Below are 21,506 nucleotides of genomic sequence, written 5' to 3'. Positions count from 1 at the left end.
TGATACCTCATTAATCCCAAGGGAGCCAGTCTCTATTTTTTATATGTGCCATTAATGAATTCACTGTAGGGAGACTGACTTTTGAGGTGCAGCATTCCTTCTGATTAAATAAGTAAAGTATATCATTATCCTGTTTATTATAGCACATTTTTCGTAATTTATTATTTGCAGCAATAAATAGCAAATTATATTAGTGCATATGCAAGGTGTACAAAATACATATATTAGCCAGGAAACTTGGTGTCATATACAAGCTATCTATCTATCTATCTATCTATCTATCTATCTATCTATCTATCTATCTATCTATCTATCTATCTATCTATCTATCTATTTAGTTATTCATACTGTATCACAATACCTTTATATAGACTAGTGTTTTATTATAGTTAATGAAATCTCTGTAAGTAGAGAATTACAGTACAGTTATATAGTTACATGTGCAGCATACACAAGATAGGTGACTAACCCAGTCTCACACAGTCACCTAGAGGTTGAGAAAGACCCTATAGTACCGAGCCCAATTTCTTGACAACTCACCACCGCTACTTGCCTTCAATTCTGGGCCTGCTGATTTACTATTGCATTAAATGTTTCTAATTCTTTTGTTGCTAATTACTCTCCACCAACAGACTTTTAACAAGGTTGTCGGATCTTTGAGTCAGTCGATTTACCATTTCAAAGCTTCTCAGGCCCTCTCAGCCACTTCAGCAGGAAACGTGGTCATCTGGGATGTGGTTCGTATGTCAGCAGTCTTCAAGCCACACAATAAAAAAGCTATAAAACTAATGCATCTGCAGAAAGAGGCCATTACTGTGCTAACTCTTTGTGACAGGTAACATATTCATTGCTGTGGGCAGTTTTTTTTCACTTTGCTTATTGGTGCTGCTTCTTTGTGATTTAAAAAAATAAATCCTATTATCTCGTATAGCATTCCTAAATTAGTAGATGCTTCTTGTCCATTACATGGGGTGGCTGGTCAATATCTAAACTCAGTACCGAAAAAGCACTCTTACCTTCTGTACCACCTTTTCAGAACACATGACTTCTCTTCCATATTCCAGTTGAACTTTTGCACCATCTCATCTCCAAACTTTTAGTTGTCCAATCTTTGCCCTAAAAGGATCTTTTAAAGAAAAAGTAGTGCATTTTTCAAGTCAAGCGTATTTCTTCACAATCATAGTATATATTAATTTGCCACATGAAACTGCATTCTAAAGTGAAGCATATTTTATTAATTTTCAAAAATAACAAGCCTGCTGTTTCATTTTATAATGGAGCTTATGAATACCGTTTTTCAAGTCAAAAAATGTTACCAGGCATTGATTGAAGTGTTGAGATTGCACACATATTGCAAAACAATGTACACATGTCATTTTATGAAAGAGTAAAAGCAAAACATCACCAGCTGTGTAGCTCACTTCGCTGCTTGTCTTCCCCCACAGCAACCTTTGAGCTCCAGCGGAGTAGATTTCCCTTGGAAAGTCATCACCAAGTGCCATTACTGATGTTGAATATTGATGCACAGATGTGAATTATTGTATCTGTTCTGTAGACAACTAGACAATAATCACTACAGTCACATGATCACTTACATGTATCACTATACAGAAGATACTAAATGCTGGAATGATCATGCAAGTGCTGGCAATCAAGGGATAAGAACTGAACAGACTTTATAGGTATATATTTTGGTTTAATCACGCTGAGGTTTCGGAAGTTTAGTAAAGATGTTTTAGCATAGGCAGAGTGACACAACAGAGCTGTCATTCCTGCCTCACAACACCAGTGTCTTAACAGATGTTGCACGCTCTCCCCATGTATTTATTTATTTTTTTAATCTAAGACTGTTATTAAAAATGTAATGCTGTGTAATCAGTTCAGTTCAGATTTATTGTTATGTGTATAAAGTTGAATGAAACTTATATACGCTGTTCATGATGGCGCCACATGGCATGAATCACGCTTAGAAAGCTATGCAAAATAACAACACAGAATGTAACAGTCAAAATGTAGGCGCCATTTACGAACACTCCACCCAAGATGCCCACTTTAAGCAGACAAGTGCACAAGAAACGTATCCTTACCTCGAAAAAATATTACCAAGAATCTGTGATATGTATTATTTCCAGGTTACTTTTGGGACCCTGGTACCTATTAACTCAATTCTAAAAGGCAAGAGCAGGATGGTTATTTTATAAACTTTATAAACTATGCTTCAGTTTAGAATGCAGTTTCATGTGTCAAATTAATATGTACTGTACCATGATTGTGAAGAAATAACCAACTTGAAAAATTCCAACGTTATCTTTTAAGCTCCAATATAGGATTGCCTTCAGGGTTATCCTCTAACCCAGTCATTCTTAATCTTTCTTTGAGTCATAGACCCCTTAAAGAATCTGTTGAAAGCTATGGATCCCCTTCCCCAGAAATTGTCAAATAAACACACCTTTGTATGCAATGAATATAATGTACTTTATTTATCAAATTTGATTGTCTCATACATATATGGCATACACAAAGTATTATTAAACTTTAAAGTAAACTATCTGAAAAAACACTCCTTTTTTATGAAAATAGTAATGGCCACTCATTATACTTATGAAATACAATCCTCTTGTGCAACTTAAAACAGATTTACTACTACTACATTTTTGACTACCATTACTACTACTACTACCACTACATCTACTCAAAATTAACAGTACCGGGCTATATAGTGAATATAAATTTAAATTTTTATCTGACCTTCATGGACACCCTGAAACCCAACCATGGACTCCCTAGGGGTCCACGGACTTCAGGTTAAGATCCCTTGCTCTAACCTGTTTCTAGTCTGGAAACCCTAATAGGTATCAGGTTATATGATGTAATAGGCCTTTTCATGCTGTTTTTTAGAATGTCAATCTGACTTACTTTATTCACTTTTTTTTTTTATGGAATAATACTTCCACGTATTTAGTAAGCTAATAGTTAACGTACTGCTTCCAGACTGTAGCCTTTTCATTTTAGTTTTCTTATTTTTAAGGGCCATGTTGACTCAGCTCTATCTTATCCCATGTCGCCTCTTATTCTTAATTTACCCTTCCATCTCACTACCACAGTCAGAATTAATTGATTAATTAGTTGACCGATTAACTGATTGATTGAAATGTTACAGTATTGTAATCCTATGCATCTGCCAATTCAGTTTCTGAAGCACATTAACAATTTAAAGAGGCTTTAAATAGATTTCCATTGACTTGTATTGTTTATTCATTATAAACTGAGCAGCTACAGTGCACCAAGAGTCAGCCAGCATATTCCTGGATTGCTTTTTTCAGCTTCATAACATACTCTGTTTTTCTTGATTTTAGCTATATAGTTACGGGTGATGTTAAAGGTCACATAAAGTTTTATGATGAGCAACTGAGGCTAATTAATTGGTTTAGCCGCTTCAATCTGGCTTCAATTCATTCCATTTGCTTTTCAACTGAGCCACCAAACCCACAAGGCAAAGAGGATTACTTGAAGGACTGTACCATCTCTGCAAGTCAATTTATTGTCAGGTGAGTGATGTAAGATTATTTATTTCAAGAATGTTTGTTTAAACAGCATTTCCATTTGGTCTATCAATTTGCTTAATCCATTGAAGGGTCACATGGAAGGAAATTTTATTCTTGCAGCACTATAAGTAACCCTGGACAGGATGTAATTGTGTGTACTGATTGTGATATGTAGGGTATAAACCTAGTTTAAAAATATCTTAAAGCTGATTTATACTTCTGCATTGAGTCTACACTGTATGCTATACTACTGAAAGCACATTATATTTCTGCGTCACAACACGCTGTAGGCACATGCCTGAATGCTAGTGTTTGTAGCATGCAAAAAAAGTGAATAATCCATTCAATGTTAGCCAATAGTTGCAGATAGTAGTATTAGAAATATGCATATTTTCTAACTTCTTCGATAAGTCTTTCTTCGATCTGCTCCTTTTTTGCTTTAGAATATTGGAAGCCAAATGGAAATATGTTTCAGGAAATATTTTAATACCAACCTGGCCATTCAGAGTTATAGGTGTCTGCTTAGGCTCCACATCAATGTGATATATAGACCCATTTTTGAGGAGGTGTGTGTCAGGCAACGCAGGCTATATCGTAGGCTTGACTCACAAGTATAAGTCATCCTTTAGACAAAGTGATGTTACTGATCTGTAGTTATAAACAAGATGACAAAAAAATCAGTAAAGTACTGTACTGATTACTAGTTAAACCCTTGCCATGCATAGTGGGTGCTGATTTTGGAGTCATGTATTGCAGAAGTGCCAGTTAATTATAAAAATTACTCAAGGCAGGGAATAGCTATGCTCTGAGAAAAAAAAAAATATTTTTTTCTAGTACTTTCCTTGAATGTCTGAATAAATGAAAATTGTGTAACCTGTAATGTAAAACCACCAATTAAAACTATGTACTACCGCTTGACACAAGTAAAGGAAATTATAAAAACTATGATATTAAAAAAGAGTGGTGTACATAGCAAGCAAAGTGGATACACCTTAATGTTTTCATTAAATAAATGTAAGTAGGAAATGAAATATAATTGCAGTTGATTAATCAATGGTTCAAAATGAAATGGTTACTTCAGGCTGAGAAATAGCAGATGACAATTTTTCTGCGCTGACATTAATTTCAGTATCCACATATGTATGATACATTTGCTCATACAGAGGTTGTTTTACATGAATACGTATGTGGTGGCACACTAAGCGGTAGTAAGGTATCATGTAGAACATAGGTAGTATTTAATTGATACACAGGCACTGGACATACTTACTTACTTACTTACCTATCCACTAAAATTCATGCAATGACTGATACTGAGGAACCAGACATACTTGCTTGCCTATTCAGTAAAATACTCATATGTGTATATGGATGCCAGCCAGTAAGAATGACATTAACAAAAACTAAATAATAGTAAGAGAAGAAAATAACTGCCTGATAAAAGTCAAAAAAAGAGGACTTTTACTAAAATAACAAGGACTTTCACAAGTGTTTTGTCTTCCATAGGAACTTTGTTGTTTTGACTGCTGAAGCTAAAGTGGTCCATATAAGTGCAAGTGGAACACACATGGAGACGCTTCTGTATGAGCACTGGGACACACTGCACGCAGTCGCTTGTCACCCTGTCTATCCTCTTGTTGCCATGGGAAGTTACTGTGGACTCCTGAACCTGTGGAACTACAAATTGAAGAAGAATGTCTGTAGCAGGATCTTCAAGAACGATAAAGAAATTCAGAGCTTGACCTTTGATCTCCAAGGTAAAAATGACACATTTACGAGGGACATTCAATAAATTTCCACAGTTTTCTCAGTGTTGTACCAACTTTTTAATGCCCAATCACTACTCATCCCGCCTTCACCGTTTCCAATGAAAATATAAAAGTGTGGAAACATTTTGAACATACCTTGTATTAAAAGAATTTTCTAATTTTTCAGCTACCTTATCCATTGAACAGCCTCTTCAATTATGAAGAATTCACTTGTTAAGCATTAGAGAAAACCTTCATGTATAATATACCCCTCATTGACCAGTAATGTGACAGCACTAGCTAAAGGTTTAGTTTGTATAGCAGCTCTGTTATCATGTGATAAGTGGGACTCACTAGATTCATTATTTGTTGGCCTGCCTTCCGGCACCATAAGCTTAACACACACACACATGGAAAGACCTGCACATACTTGCACTTAAACACTGATAACGAGTGATACCAGCTCAGCTTATCACACCTCAGTACTCCCCTTGGGAACTTACTAGATTTGACTTAAGCAAAGCAGTTGGGTACCCAAAAACACTGCAGGACTGAAACACCTTGGTTATGCCTTACCAATGGTACATTATTCCTTCCTGTGCTACTCACTATTGAAGGCATCCCTCTTCAGCCACAACACTGTAGGCCTACCCACACTAGGAGACCTACAGTGCATCTGGAAAGTATTCACAGCGCGTCACTTTTTCCGCACTTTGTTATGTTACAGCCTTTTTTCCAAAATTGATTATATTCATTTTTTTCCTCAGAATTCTACACACACAACACCCCATAATGACAACTTGAAAAAAGTTTACTTGAGGTTTTTGCAAATTTATTAAAAATAAAAAAACTGAGAAATCACATGTACATAAGTAGTCACAGCCTTTGCTCAATACTTTGTCGATGCACCTTTGGCAGCAATTACAGCCTCAAATCTTTTTGAATATGATGCCACAAGCTTGGCACACCTATCCTTGGCCAGTTTCGCCCATTGTTCTTTGCAGCAACTCTCAAGCTCCATCAGGTTTGAGGGGAAGCGTCGGTGCACAGCCATTTTAAGATCTCCCCAGAGATGTTCAATCGGATTCAAGTCTGGGCTCTGGATGGGCCACTCAAGGACATTCACAGAGTTGTCCTGAAGCCACTCCTTTGATATCTTGGCTGTGTGCTTAGAGTCGTTGTCCTGCTGAAAGATGAACCGTCGCCCCAGTCTGAGGTCAAGAGTGCTCTGGAGCAGGTTTTCATCCAGGATGTCTCTATACATTGCTGCAGTCATCTTTCCCTTTATCCTGACTAGTCTCCCAGTTCCTGCTGCTGAAAAACATCCCCACAGCATGATGCTGCCACCACCATGCTTCACTGTAGGGATGGTATTGGCCTGGTGATGAGCGGTGCCTGGTTTCCTCCAAACGTGATGCCTGGCATTCACACCAAAGAGTTCCATCTTTGTCTAATCAGACCAGAGAATTTTGTTTCTCATGGTCTGAGAGTCCTTCAGGTGCCTTTTGGCAAACTCCAGGTGGGCTGCCATGTGCCTTTTACTAAGGAGTGGCTTCCGTCTAGCCACTCTACCATACAGGCCTGATTGGTGGGTTGCTGCAGAGATGGTTGTCCTTCTGGAAGGTTCTCCTCTCTCCACAGAGGACCTCTGGAGCTCTGACAGAGTGACCATTGGGTTCTTGGTCACCTCCCTGACTAAAGCCCTTCTCCCCCATCGCTCAGTTTAGATCGCTGGCCAGCTCTAGGAAGAGACCTGGTGGTTTCAAACTTCATCCACTTACAGATGATGGAAGCCACTGTGCTCATTGGGACCTTCAAAGGAGCAGAAATTTTTCTGTAACCTTCCCCAGATTTGTGCCTCAAGACAATCCTGTCTCGAAGGTCTACAGACAATTCCTTTGACTTCATGCTTGGTTTGTGCTCTGACATGAACTGTTAACTGTGGGACCTTATATAGACAGGTGTGTGCCTTTCCAAATCATGTCCAATCAACTGAGTTTACCACAGTTGGACTCCAATTAAGCTGCAGAAACATCTCAAGGATGATCAGGGGAAACAGGATGCACCTGAGCTCAATTTGAAGCTTCATGGCAAAGGCTATGAATACTTATGTATATGTGCTTTCTCATTTTTTTTATTTTTAATAAATTTGCAAAAATCTCAAGTAAACTTTTTTCACGTTGTCATTATGGGGTGTTGTGTGTAAAATTCTGAGGAAAAAAATTAATTTAATCCATTTTGGAATAAGGCTGTTACATAACAAAATGTGGAAAAAGTGATGCGCTGTGAATACTTTCCAGATGCACTGTATGTTTGCTTTATTACTACAATCACTCAAGATGTACTGGCAAAGTATACAAATTTAAAGCAAAGCAGTATTAATTAGAATAAAATTATAGCAGTACTAGCAAATTCTGGATTTAAGACCTTAAATATCCCAATGATTCAAAGACAAACATTTTCAACAGTCCTTCCTGTGAGGATGTGGAATCTGCATTAAAGGAAGTGCAGTCACAGAATGATAGAGCGAGAGAAGAAGAGAGTAAGAGCTTGTCTTTCAGGTGGCACAACTTTACTCAGAAGTCAGGCAGATGCATGGGTGGCACCTTCGATGTCCAGATAAATGGTTGTCTCTCTCACCCTCAGGTCCTTATGCCAAAAACACTACATGATCCAGACCTCATGATTTACACTGAGATAATTGGCACACTACACTACTCTGATAATGGAGAGCTTGTCTCCAAATCTTTCATTAAAAAAGTATGTGAATTTAAGGTTATTTTGTCAATTGCGATTGCCTATACCGTGTCCATCTCCTAGGGGATAAATCAGGAATCTGAGTTGTATGTTGATCAGTAGGGCAGCGTGGTATATCAGTAATGAAAAAGTACCGAAAAAAGCAATTTTTAAAATGGTACTTTACCAGCAGTTTGGTACTTTAAGTACCCAAAGTAAATCATTGGTTTTAAAGACCTTGTGCTGATCACTTGATTCTTCTGCTGTTTGATATGCTGGAGACTACACAGGTGACACATCCCCCCATGTGCTGGAGACTCCTTGGAAGTAAGTTTGACATGCAGGAAAATTCAAAAGGAAAACTATGGCAAGGCAGGGAGGAACACTTTTGTTAGTGCAATCAGTATGTGCACGATTGTGCGCCGCACCAGGGATGCTGGGGTGAGTCAGTGGGGCTGGCGGGTTATCCATTATTTGTTTCAGTACCATTTTGGTACCAGTACTGATGTCTGAAAACTGATAATCGATACTAAAGTCAAGATTTTACTACCAATCCAACACTACTCTGCAGTTATTTTAACCCTAATATTTAATGTGAGTTTAAAACTGACATAAATTCAAAGAGAATATGTATAAACTTAGACAAAATACTGAGGACGGTGAACCAAAATATTAAACAAATTCTTACAACATATAAAACAAATGTGAGTAAAATTTCAGATTCATAAATAAAAAAAGTTTAGAGTTCAATTGAAATTCACCATTGCTCACAAAAGAAAACTTGTAGCAAATAGCAGTACATTGTGGTTTTTAAACAAAATGTCACAAATAGCAATTTGTCATCCCACAAAAGTAGGCTTCACAGCAAATATTTGTACATAGCTCTTAAGTAAAAAAATTAAAAATAAAGGCACAGAAGGTAGAGATGCCGATTGCAGACCACATAGTTTGCCTTCCAAGCTGTGCAGCAATAAAAACTCAGTCTGGGTTGTAGCAGTTGATTCATTTTCTCATTTATGTTTAATTAAAGCTACAACAGTCATGAAGTGCTCACTTGTGTCCAGTTTTGATTTCCATATTACAAAAAAGGCATAGCAGTACTAGAGAAAGACCAGAGAAAGAGCAACTAGGCTGATTATGGGACCACGAAGAATGAGCTACACGGGAAGATTGGAGGAGCTGGGCCTTTACAGTTAAAGGAAAGAAGTAACATAACTGAAATGTTCAAAATCATGAAGGAAATTAGTACAGTGGATCCAAGCTGTTATTTTAAAAAAAGTTCTTCAACAAGAACACAGGAACACAGATTGAAACTTGTTTAAAGATAAGTTGTGCACACACATTATAAAATGTGTCTTTACACAGAGAAATATAAACATATAGAATAAGTTACTGAATAGTATGATGGACAGCAGACTTCAGGGACCTTCAAAATTCAACTAGATGTAATTTTGGAAAAATATGTGAGTTGGATTAAAAAGCTTTGTTACAATGAATGGCTTTTATTTGTCAAAACTGCTCTAAATGTTCTAATATGTATCACAGCTGCCTTGCTGCACCTCAGTAGTGTTGTGCAAACCCTGCTGAGTTCTCTTTGGTGTGAGTTCAGCAAAATTACGGAAATGTTCATGAGCTCCGCAAAATGTTTTCAAATCATTAAGAAGAAAGAAGTAGAATTACATTTGAGTGGATTGTAATGGTCTTTAAGTGTCACTAAGAGCTAGGGAAGCATCTGCCAACTATGAGAGACCAATTAGAGTGGCAAAAGATGTGATCTGAGCTGTGAGGCAGCAGTGCAAGCCATAGTGCCACCATGTGTTAAACAACAAAAGTTGCAAATGAAACAGATACCATAGACAAAATACAACAAATGGCTACAAACTTGCTATAAGTAAAGAATATATAGATCATTGTGATCAAAGCGTCCCAATCTTGGGGATCACAGGGGCAGGGGCTGTGGGGCTGGCTCATGCCATTGTTTGAAGTCAGGGCTGCAGTTGCTGCTGGACTGTCATGTCTTTTTTTCACCCTATCTGTGCAGGTGCTCTGCACTTTTTTCTTCCATCAAGAAGAAATAAATGCCTTCTAAGTAATACATCCTTCATTATTATTATTATTTCACACAGGACCTCATTCTGATTCAAGAAGGAGGAGGGGAGGGCAGGGCTCTTATAAAGCTTATTTTGAAATTGTAGCTTGGCACATGGCTAATTATGCATGTAAATTAGCCATGTCCTGCTGCAGTGGCCAACAGTATTGTATATGCAGTGACAGTATTCATTATGTACCCCTTAAATGAAAAAACTGCAGCTTTTTTATGCATGCAAGACAGAAATCCTGCTAGAGTACTGATCAGGTTATGACATCATACATGAATGAAGCAGATCTGCAACAATCTTACAGTGAGTATGTGTAAATATTCTGCACATGGTTGCTACAGTTGTGATATCATGCCGGCCCTTCAAAACATGATGGGACGCTGGGAAAGAAATATTCATCTAATCCGGATAAACAGCAGTTTTTCAGGAAAGTATTTGGGGAACAGTGTGTCATGAGTGAACACAGCATATTCACTGCAGTAAACGCTTTGGCGAATTTTGCAGATCAACACTACTCCTCACATTAGAGTTCACATTGTAGCCTGGTGAGTGTTGATTCTTTCCATAGACTTTTGTCCAAGGGTCCTGGATTCTAACCCATATTCCAAAGACATAACTCCAAATTGTAACACATAACGCCAAATTGATGAGTTAAGATTAATTCTAGGTGTTTTTATAAATATGAGTAGACTGTACTTACACTTTGTCTACAATTTATTCCTACCTTCCAGAAGATGTTGTCAGATGGTTCTCCTGTTCCTCTTAGAAACTTAATAAATGGAGGAATTATGTGATTTATCATTCATTTACAAATACATTGGCATAAGGAGTGGCACAAAGGCGCAGGGCTAGCACTGCTGCCTCACAGTAATGAGACCAAGGTTCATGTCCCTGTATGGAGTTTTCATGTTCTCTCCATCTTTGTGTGGGTTTCCTCCAGATGCTCCATCTTATCCATCTCACTGTCCAAAGACATGCAGATTAGGTGGACTGACAATGCTAAATTCTGGCATCCTGTGATGCCTGCTGGGATAGGCTTCAACTTCCCTGCGACCATGTTCAAGATAAAGCAGGTTTGGAAGATGGATGGATGGATAGATGGATGGCATAAGGTGCCTCTGGGATCTAGCATCTTTCGTTTAAATTTCATGCCTAGTTACTGCCCATATGCAGTTTGCACAGTCTCCTGGTGTCTGCATAGTTTTACCTCAGGGTACTTCAGTTTGCTACCACAACCCCAAAGTTGTAAACAATAGGTTAAATGTCAATTCCAGATTTGCCCAATGGGAGTTTGCATGTGTGTGCTTGCGTGAGTGGATTTATAAATTACCAAGTTTTCCGGGGCTGGCTATACCTTGCAGCCAGTGCTGCCATTACAGGCTTTAGTGCTCTGTGACCCTAAATTGTGCTTAACAGGTTTGACAGTGAAATGTTGTGTTACATTAGTTTTCCCCTTACATTTAGTCACCATGACGAGTCTAAAGGCTGAAGAGCCCATATGTATTATACTTTGCTCATTTCCTTGGCTACATTTCTTGATTCTTATTCATTACTTGACATACTTTCTGTTTCCCATTCCATTACAATTTTATTTAGCTGGTTGTCACCTGAGGTGTTTTGGACTTACATACTGATGGCCCTTCCATTGATTCAGTCTTGTTCATTTTATAGTTTTTGGGGGAAAACTTTGTGATACAATTTATAATCCATCTACTGTGGCTTTTGTTTTTTTTTTTTAGGTTCTCTGTTAGCCGTTGGTTTTGTCAATGGGGCTGTTTACATTCTTGATGCTCTGACTCTGACAACTGAATGTGAAGAGCCTTTCAAATTTGCTAAAGGGGCCATAACCCACATGGCCTTCTCTGGAGATTCTCAGTACCTGGCTACTGCAGTGAGTACTCTAAATATCCTTCCTGCTGACAATATAATGTAGACACCAAACAGCTGGCATTCTCTAAGTGGAAAACAAGAAACAATGAATCAACAGTTAAATTATTCCTTACATGTCCAGCTTACATGTAACATGTGTTCACTCCCTGGTGCCATAATAATCAAGAATGTATTAAGCTAAACGATTCCATTTTTTTAAAATAGATAACAGAAAGCAGCTCACAGAATGCACGTCATACCCCTGGAGCTTCTATGGTTCTGGGCTGCTTTTCCTTTACTGTAACTTAATACATTCTATATTTTTAAAAAATGGTTACTATGCCTTTATATATGTTTAGTGAAGATGTAAAAACAAAGTGATTTATATCTTTCTATTTACTATCATATGTGCAATTTTGTTTTTGACAGTGGCACTATATCTCAAGAGCCATTCTTTATGAACACAAGTATAATTAAAATGTATGCTCTTCTGATATATGGTACTATTGTTTTTTTAAATTTGCATACTCCTTTTCCATCTTCTAGGTTTTAGAGTCAGTGTTTACTTTTTATGTTGTACTTTCATCATCCTCTATTGAATTAATGTAAAATTTTCAGGCTGATTCTCACTATTGGCTCAAGTGTACATGTACAGCCTATTTCTTGTCATATTATATTTATTATGTTTTTTTTCCACATGATTTCATTATCTGTTTTCTTTTTTTTTTTATAGGATTCTGGGTTTGTTGTAACTGTTTTTAAACTTTCCCCTAAAAATGGAAAGCAATCCTGGGAGCTGATAGGAAGGCATCGTTCTCACTATAAAACCATACAGGATATCATGTTTGTGGATGATCTGGACGGTGGTCTTCCAAGGCTCTTGTCTCTTGGCATGGACCAATTTTTAGTAAGTATTCCTTTTATTTAATAGCATTCGACTATATTTTTCAACCTTAAGCAATAATGGAGATACAGAAATCCAAGTACTGCATTATGTGAAGATGAAGCTGAAGGGCCTGAGTTTTTCAATTGAAGATCCACCTCTCTCCTCCATTCATTGGTCAAGATTCCTATCTTCAATTCAAAAACTCAGCCCTATATGAATTGCATTCCCAGTTTATCAAGCACACTTTTCATCTGCTGAGGAAGTGACTAGATAACTGACATGTAGGTTATGTGACACAAGTAATGTGAGAGTTTTCTTTTTTTCCATCAGCAATGCTAATATTGTTTGCCATTGTACAGTATTGGTTGCAGTGCACCATTCTGTTAATAATTGTTTATCTTTGCTCTCCATGAAAACATGAAATTAAATTTTTTTTGGTCTTTGTTACAAAACACATAGGTTAAGTACCATGATAAAAAGAAACATTATTTTTGGGTGGAGTATTTCTTTAAAGCAAATCTGTTCGGGAAGGTTTTTAACTTCCCTTGACTTTCTCTAAGTGCTCAGGATGATATGTGTTTGTATTACAAATTATGTTATCTGTTCATGTAGTAGTCTGTACTTGTGTATTTTATTCTGTCTTATTGTCTTTTATTCTAATTGTGAGCTTTGTGTTTCCTGTGGTTATCTTTTATTTAACATTTTATTTAATATTCCAATATACATCAATAAATCATTTTTTACGAAATTAGATTCAATCATAACCTAATTTATTTGGAATTCAGAGCATCCATGTATCCAAAGAGCGACCCTATAAAGACCTAAGGCAGAAGGTGGCATGGCTCTACCTAACTTTCAATTTTATTCCTGGGGGTCAAATATGCAAGCTATAAAAACTGGACATTGACACAAATAAATGAACAGACATAGGCTTGGTCCGTAATAGAAATAAAATCCATCCATATTTCTTTATATGCTTTACTTTGTACCTCAATAAGTACAAGTCATCGCCAATATACTAAAAACCCAACTGTGCTTCATTCACTCAGAATATGGACCCAATGTAGGAAGTATTTTAAGATAAAGAAGCTTTTATCTGTGGCACCTTTGCATGAGAACCACCTTTTTCCACCCTCTCAAACATACAGTATGCAGTTTTTAGTATCTGGAAAACATTTGGGATTAAATCACTTAGAGATCTGTACATAGACAACGTCTTTGCATCCTACAAACAATTATACTCCAAATTGAACTTTCCAGCAACACATTTCTTTCACTACCTTCAAATTAGAAACTTTGTTAAATAAAAGCTGCCCAATTTTCCTCACCTCCCACCTACCTCTGTTCCAGAAAAAATATTGGTTAGTTTTGAGGACTCAGACAGCATTTCGTAATATATTTACGGAATTTACTTAATTCAACTTAATATTATATATCAAGCATATCTCGCTTAGAATTGTACAAAATGTTTCCAGGGCAAGATCCTATCTGCAAATGTTGCAATCAAGTTCCAGCCTCATTGGGTCACATGTTTTGGGCCTGCACCAAATTAACATCATTCTGGACCAAAATCTTTAAATGCCTTTCAGACAGCCTTGGTGTCACAATCCCTCCTATTCCATTAACAGCTGTGTTTGGTGGTCTCCCAGATGGGCTTAAAGTGGAGAAGGACAAACAAAACTGTTATTGCCTTTACTTCACTATTGGCACATAGACATCTTGTTCATCTGGAAGATTTCTAACTCATCTCTTTTAAGTCAGTGGGTAACTGACCTTCTTTTATAATATGCTACCATGGCTGTCTGTTTGTCTGTCCAGGATTTTAAATCGCCTGTAGCTTGCAAACCATTTGACCTGTTAACCTGAAATTTGGTTCACATATACTACGTGACCTCTACTGTCCACTTTCGGGGTGATGAGTTTTATTACTCTTTTTATTTTTATTTAGTTTCATTGTAGAATCAACTCTCTGCAGCACACATTTATTTTGATTAATTTTTTTGTCTACATATTTTTACTAAGTTTTACTCTCTTTGCCTAGCTCTCTTTCTCGGTGGGGGTTGATTTGTTTCAAACCTAGTTTTGTTAAACTTGACTTGCTTGTATGGAATGTTATTTGATTTTAATAAAATTAATAAAATGTTAAAAAAGACTACAGTTGTTGTTTATTACTGTAGCATGGAAAAGCTGGTTGAAGCCTACATTTATTTATCTTTGATTATATTATATAGCTTAAAGGAATATTCCACCCAAAAATTATTTAAAAAAAAAATTCAGTTTGTAATGAGAAAAAATGCAGTCTTATATTTAAATGGACAATGGAAATAACACATTTTCTGATAAAATAGGACACCAATTCTCAACCAATGTTGAAAAATGTTCATGAAAAAAGTTCTTTTGTTGCTTGTTCCACATAATCCACATGTCCGCATATGTAGTCATACAGTATGTTCACAACAGATAAAGCACTTGCATTTTTTTGGTGAAGCATTATCTATTAAATACTTCTGGAAAATAAGAGCAATTCATGAAGAAGAAATGCGTTCACAAGGGAATACGCTTTTCAACTGAAGATTGGACACTTGACCAGTAAATAAGGGAGGAGGCGAGTCTTCAATTCAAACACTTGATCCCATGTAAATGCATTTCCTCTGCATCCACAGAAGGTGAGGGATCATTGTATATACACTGTAGAAATGACATATGTGAAAAATTTTATATTTTAGAGAGGTGGCAAATGGTTTTTGTCCCTCTCAGGTGGAGCATGTGGACTGGGGTGAGTGGATTCTTAAAAATAGTAGCAATAAAATGTAATAATTCCCTGATGAGTATTTGCACTATTAATGGGGACTAATTTCTGAGGGATTATAGATAACTTTTTGGGGCCATTGGGGCTAATGTTTGTTATGTATTATTCATACAGTTTGCTTACCTTGTACCTGGAGGTGCAGATTAAAATTTTGGAAATGAAATGATTAACCCACAAGCAGCAGCCCCAGTTCATTCGCAGTCATTCCTTCATTAACACTAAATTTGGATCACATTTAACATATAGTCTGGTCTTAAACAGCTAGCTGTCATGACATCACGCATTACACAGAACATAGCGGATGTACCTACAAACACCCAGAATAATATCAACAGGATAACTGTCTCTCAGAAGTCAGGGAAACATATATAAAGCAAAGATAGCAAAGAAAGTACAATATTACCACTTAAAACCTCCGTTCTGAGCCAAATCTACATTGGCTATAGATATTTAATTCTAGAACTCCCCACATAAGACCCCACTCTTCCTACATCATTGAGTCCTTAGCGGAGTTTATGGAAGAACTAGTGCTAGAGAGATCATCAGCTGCCTAAGTTAATGTAGTCTCATAATTCCACTCCTTTCTATCACCTACTATTTACTGCCCGTTACTTGACTTGTCCTCATAGTCCTGACCCTTTAACCGATAACTTGGGCCTGGTTTCCTCAACTAGGTACTCAGTTTTGCCACCTATCAGCTATAGGGTTAATGATCCCAAATGGCCCCTTTTTGTGTAAATACCAGCGCATATGTCCTGGTGGAATTTTCTCACCTTTTCACTATACTGCATTTTCTCCTTCATGTGCCGAAAAACAAAATGCAGGATAAAAACACGGTTATAGCTAATCAAATGCCACTGCACATGAGCAGTGGTAGCAAGTGTTTAATATTACAATCTGGTACTTCCATAAAGCCTAATGGCCGAGCCTGAGCACAGTTACTTAATGAAACCATGACAACTGCACTGTCAGATATTTAACATTATGAGTACACTAAGAGCAAGAAGTCCTTTCCCATTTTCATGTGTATCGCACTATCTGTAGAAGGAATAAGTGATACATTTTGAAATCTCTCATTGAATGAATCAGAAAAACATCAGAAAAATATAATTGTTGAAAAACTGTATGTTTCTTGCCTTTCGTAACCTATAGGTAGAGTATGACCTAACCAACAGCAGCAAGGATGACCTGCGCATACTGGCTAGTGATCGGATTGAGCAGAGTGCTGTACCATACTGCATGACTGTGTACCCTGCCATAACGAAAGAGAATTTTATCCTCACTGCCAATGATCAATTTAAGATGAAACTCTATAATTCCACCACCAAAATGTGCAGGTAAATGCTTTCTTTTATTTTAAGTGTTTTTGCAGATTTAAAACTGGGAATATTCAAGAATAGTTGTTATAGTAGCTTAGTATATTAAAAGAGTACTCCTATTTACTTCTAATATTTTTTATACATTACTTAGCCCATGTAGTTTGTAGTGATTGTAAAAATGTTTTTATGTAGATTGAATATTAGAATGTTTCAAACAGAACGAGGGCCAAAGTTGACCAAAGCTGAACAACAGTAACAATAACAAAAATTATCCATGAAAAAAAGGTCATGTTACTTGTGTTGCATAATCTACACATCAGTTTATCCAGTTGTATGCTCACAACATGCAAAACGCATGTATTTTTTGCTAAAATATCATTTCATAAAATGAAAGTGGTGCACAAACAGGAAGCCCCTTCAAACGGGAACATGGTTCTGAATTGCAGATTTGTTTCTCACCCTCATTCACGAGTTTTAATTGAAGACGTTTCACATTGTGAGCATATGATTTACTGTATGGATTATGTGACTGTATTTTTTTCATGGATGTTTTTGAAATTGTTTGCTGTTGTCCAGCATTGCACCCCTGGCTCCTGCTCTATCAGAAACTTTGTTATGTCTGTTCTCCATGAAAACATGAGATTAAGAAATTTTCTTGGCCATCACTACAAACTACACGGAGTAAGTAACATATTAAAAAAAATCGTTTTTGGGTGGAGCATTCCTTTAATATCAGCAGTAAATGAGGTTCTATGCTGAATTTAACTGAACTACTTTGATGCAGTAGTACTTCAAAGCAATGCACATAGAATGTGTTAGTGATCTCACCTTAAGTTGGTATAGTATGACACAGTGTGGGTGAGAGCTTAAGTGTGTTCTGTGATAGGCTCTCATTTTGTCCATGGTTGGTCTTACTTGTCCTAAGTACTCCTAGAAAATGCTCCAGCTCTCGAGGAGAGGCTTAGAAAATTAAAAGTTACATGGAAATATTTTCTTCAAAAAAAATAATGATACTTTTGACAGACCACATCTTTATTGCAACTCTGATTACATAGTATAAAAATGTAGACACCGTGTGGCAAAAAAGTCTTATTTTTTGCTTAACAGCAAGTGTCTTTTTATTCTTCTTCTTTATTCAGCTGCTCCCATTAGAGGTCGCTACAGTGGATCATGTTGTTCCATATCTTCCTGTCCTCTACATCTTGCTCTGTTACACCCACCACCTGCATGTCCTCTTTCACCACAGATCCTTTTCCTAATATACTCAGCATCTCTCCTCTGCACATTTCCAAACCAATGCAATCTCACCTCTCTGACTTTGTCTCCAAACCATCCAACTTGAGCTGACCCTCTAATGTCCTCATTTCTAACCCTGTCCATCCTCGTCACACCCAATGCAAATCTTAGCATCTTTAACTCTGTCACCTCCGGCTCTGTCTTCTGCTTTCTGGTCAGTACCACCGTCTCCAACCCATATAACATAGCTAGTCTCACTGCCGTCCTGTAATCTTCCCTTTCATTCTTGCTGATACCTGTCTGTCACAAATCACTCCTGACACTCTTCTCCACCCATTCCACCTGCCTGCACTCTCTTTTTCACCTCTCTTCCACAATCCCCATTACTCTGTACTGCTGATTCCAAGTATTTATACTCATCCACCTTCTCCAACTCTACTCCCTGCATCCTCACTATTCCACTGACCTCCCTCTCATTTACACACCTGTATTCTGTCTTGTTCCTACTGACGTTCATTCCTCTCCTCTCTAGAGCATATCTCCACCTCTCCAGGGTCTCCTCAACCTGCTCCCTACTTTCGCTACAGATCACAGTGTCATCTGCAAACATCATAGTCCATATGGACTCCTCTCTAATCTTGTCTGTCAACCTGTCCATAACCATTACAAATAGGAAAGGACTCAGAGCCAGTCCCTGATGTAATCCCACTTCCACAATGAATGCATCTGTTACTTCTACCACAGACCTCACCACTGTCACACTTCCGTTCAACATATCCTGTACAACTCTTACGTACTTCTCTGCCACTCCCGACTTCCTCATACAATGCCACAGCTCCTCTCGAGGCACCCTGTCATTTGCTTTCTTCAGGTCCACAAAGACACAATGCAGCTCCTTCTGCTCTTGTCTACACTTCTAGATCAACACCCTCAGAGTAATCATTGTATCTGTGGTGTTCATTCTTGGCATGAAACCATACTGCTGCTCACTAATCATCACCTCTGTTCTTAACCTAGCTTCCACTATTCTTTCCCATCTTTCCCATTAATTTTATCCCCTTATAGTTACTACAGCTTTGTACATTCCTCTTATTCTTAAAAATCTTTCTTTAAAAATATTCTTAAAAAATTAACAATGAATGCCTTTGAATCCATTTTGAATATGTTTATAAGGCAAATCAAATGTCTGAAGACTGTTCTTTAATTAGCAAAATGGCACATTCAAAGGAAGATTATGACAAAAAAAAAAAAAACCTTTTACCTTACTCTGAGGTCACGTGACTGGAAGGTGATCACTTTTTTACCTCATTTTGTTGCACTTGTACTTCTGATGTCCCTTTTGATACTGGAGTATCCCGCATTTCTACCCGGAGCACAGGAAAAAAAAAAGAGATCCAATCTTATATCAAGGATAATTTGGAGGAAAAAATTCACAATAAAATCTGATATATACTTCTGCACCTCCGTAGCGTACAGTGTAGTTACAGTATAGTCTGACATGCACCACCTCAAAAATGTGTCTATGTATCACATTGACGCGGACCCTGCCCAGGCCCCTACAACCTGCAACCAGTTAGATTATTTACTGAAACACATTTATGTTTGTTTGCTTCTGTTTTTAATTAATATGGTGAAGATCAAAAAAATTCTATAGTAGCCAATTTGTGGCACAATTTATCTGCTAACACCGTTCTGGAATGTGGTGAATGTATGGAAAAAATTGGAAACATTTTAGGGACAAATACGTTACTTTACAGAAGAAAAATGTCCAGCAAGCAGAATGGTGATCCTGAAGGGAAAAAACTTCCTGCATTTTAATGGATTTTTTTGCTTTTCTTGCATGCTACAAATACCACCAACTAGCATATAGAAGTATAAACTACTTTCGACAGCATTGGCATGACACAGAAGTAGAACTCAGCCTTAAAGTTGGGAAATTTAGTCATTTTTATAGAGTAAGGTTGTTAAGCTAAAGCATCTGAATTCAGTGTATTCATCAACAACATTACCATTCATTATTTAACATATCGTTATTTTTCATTTTTTAATGCTCATTGTTTTCTTGTATTGACAGTTTGTGTGATGTTATTTTCACCACTCAAAAGATATTTTTATAGGATTGTTTCACAAAAGTATTGCAAGTTTTCACAATAATTATTGCATTATTTTGCAGTATAGCTTGGATGCTTTTGCAGAATACAGATAAGTCAGTCAATCCTTTAGAACTCCATCCTGGATCCTGTGCCTAGTAATAATCCATGTTTTGCCTGCCAAAGTTATTCCACACACACACACAATGTGGCATAATTGGTGTAATCCATTCTCTCACGTTTTAACAGAAAAACCCAACTGGGACCAACGTATGGGTCTCCCATAAAGAAGATGCAAGTCTTGCCAGGCACCACTGACACCGAGTCCTCTGTCAGCTATCTCGCGTATATCACCAATGACAAGGTGAGCAAGAAAATGTGGGAGTTCTACTATATAGACTGTTACTATGTATAAGTGGAATGCAGTTGACAAGAAACTAAAGAAATGATTTCAGATTCTTTACAGAATCTTAGAAGATTAAAGTATTTTGCAGCTCAAACATTGTGCTATACTGCTTGACTTCACTGTCCCATAATTTTTGGGTTTCCATGTTGTAATTTTTCTTATTGAGAGCTGATGGGTTTCACCCAGGAACTTCACTTCTATTTACACTATATCGATACTCTCTGGATAACATCTTTCCATTCTTTTTTTGTTTGTACCCTTTGGTTTAAAGATGTGTTTTATGTAATAACATATTGTAGTTAAATGTGTTGAGCATGCAGTTAAATAAAGACAAAAACAGAAGACAGAATTAACTCCAGGGAAAAAATACTCTTTCAAAAATGGAGAGAAGGTTCCATTTCTGCAGCAGTTTCTTGTGTGTAGTAGCAAATAATACAGTGTAGTTTTTTCAGTATGGTTTGTAGGATCACAGCTAGTGACAGTTTCTATGTCACCCCTTAATGTGCACACCTCCATGTGCCTTGAGGAGTGTGAAGGTGTCACTGTGTTTAGTAGTGAGCAGTGAAATGAGTTCAACAAGAGCACAGAGACACAAGGTTAAGGTTAAATTTTGCACAATCAATAGAATGTTTTTTTTTCAAGTTTAAAGACTACATTGTTGCATTTGCTCTTTACTAGACCATTGGTTTGGTGTGTAGTTGTGGTTTGAGATATCAAATAATATTGTAGTGAGGTGCCTAATTCCAGTAACACTGGTTAAGCG

The 21,506-nt window shown here is 37.2% G+C and overlaps 1 protein-coding gene across 1 annotated transcript in view; it reads left to right on the top strand.

Moving 5' to 3' along the window:
• cfap251 (cilia and flagella associated protein 251) overlaps positions 1 to 21,506 on the top strand; it is a 62,526-nt gene that overhangs the window by 24,165 nt on the left and 16,855 nt on the right. The window contains exons 9-15 of the mRNA XM_039743570.1: positions 633 to 835; positions 3,357 to 3,548; positions 5,052 to 5,302; positions 11,868 to 12,019; positions 12,731 to 12,904; positions 16,845 to 17,029; positions 20,587 to 20,701. Coding sequence (XP_039599504.1) covers positions 633 to 835; positions 3,357 to 3,548; positions 5,052 to 5,302; positions 11,868 to 12,019; positions 12,731 to 12,904; positions 16,845 to 17,029; positions 20,587 to 20,701 — 1,272 coding nt within the window. The remainder of the gene's footprint in view (positions 1 to 632; positions 836 to 3,356; positions 3,549 to 5,051; positions 5,303 to 11,867; positions 12,020 to 12,730; positions 12,905 to 16,844; positions 17,030 to 20,586; positions 20,702 to 21,506) is intronic.

The sequence above is a fragment of the Polypterus senegalus genome, chromosome 2, assembly GCF_016835505.1.
Source record: "Polypterus senegalus isolate Bchr_013 chromosome 2, ASM1683550v1, whole genome shotgun sequence".
Taxonomy (NCBI): domain Eukaryota; kingdom Metazoa; phylum Chordata; class Cladistia; order Polypteriformes; family Polypteridae; genus Polypterus; species Polypterus senegalus.
Note: the sequence above shows the minus strand (reverse complement) of the source record. Positions and strands in the feature narration are given on the sequence as shown.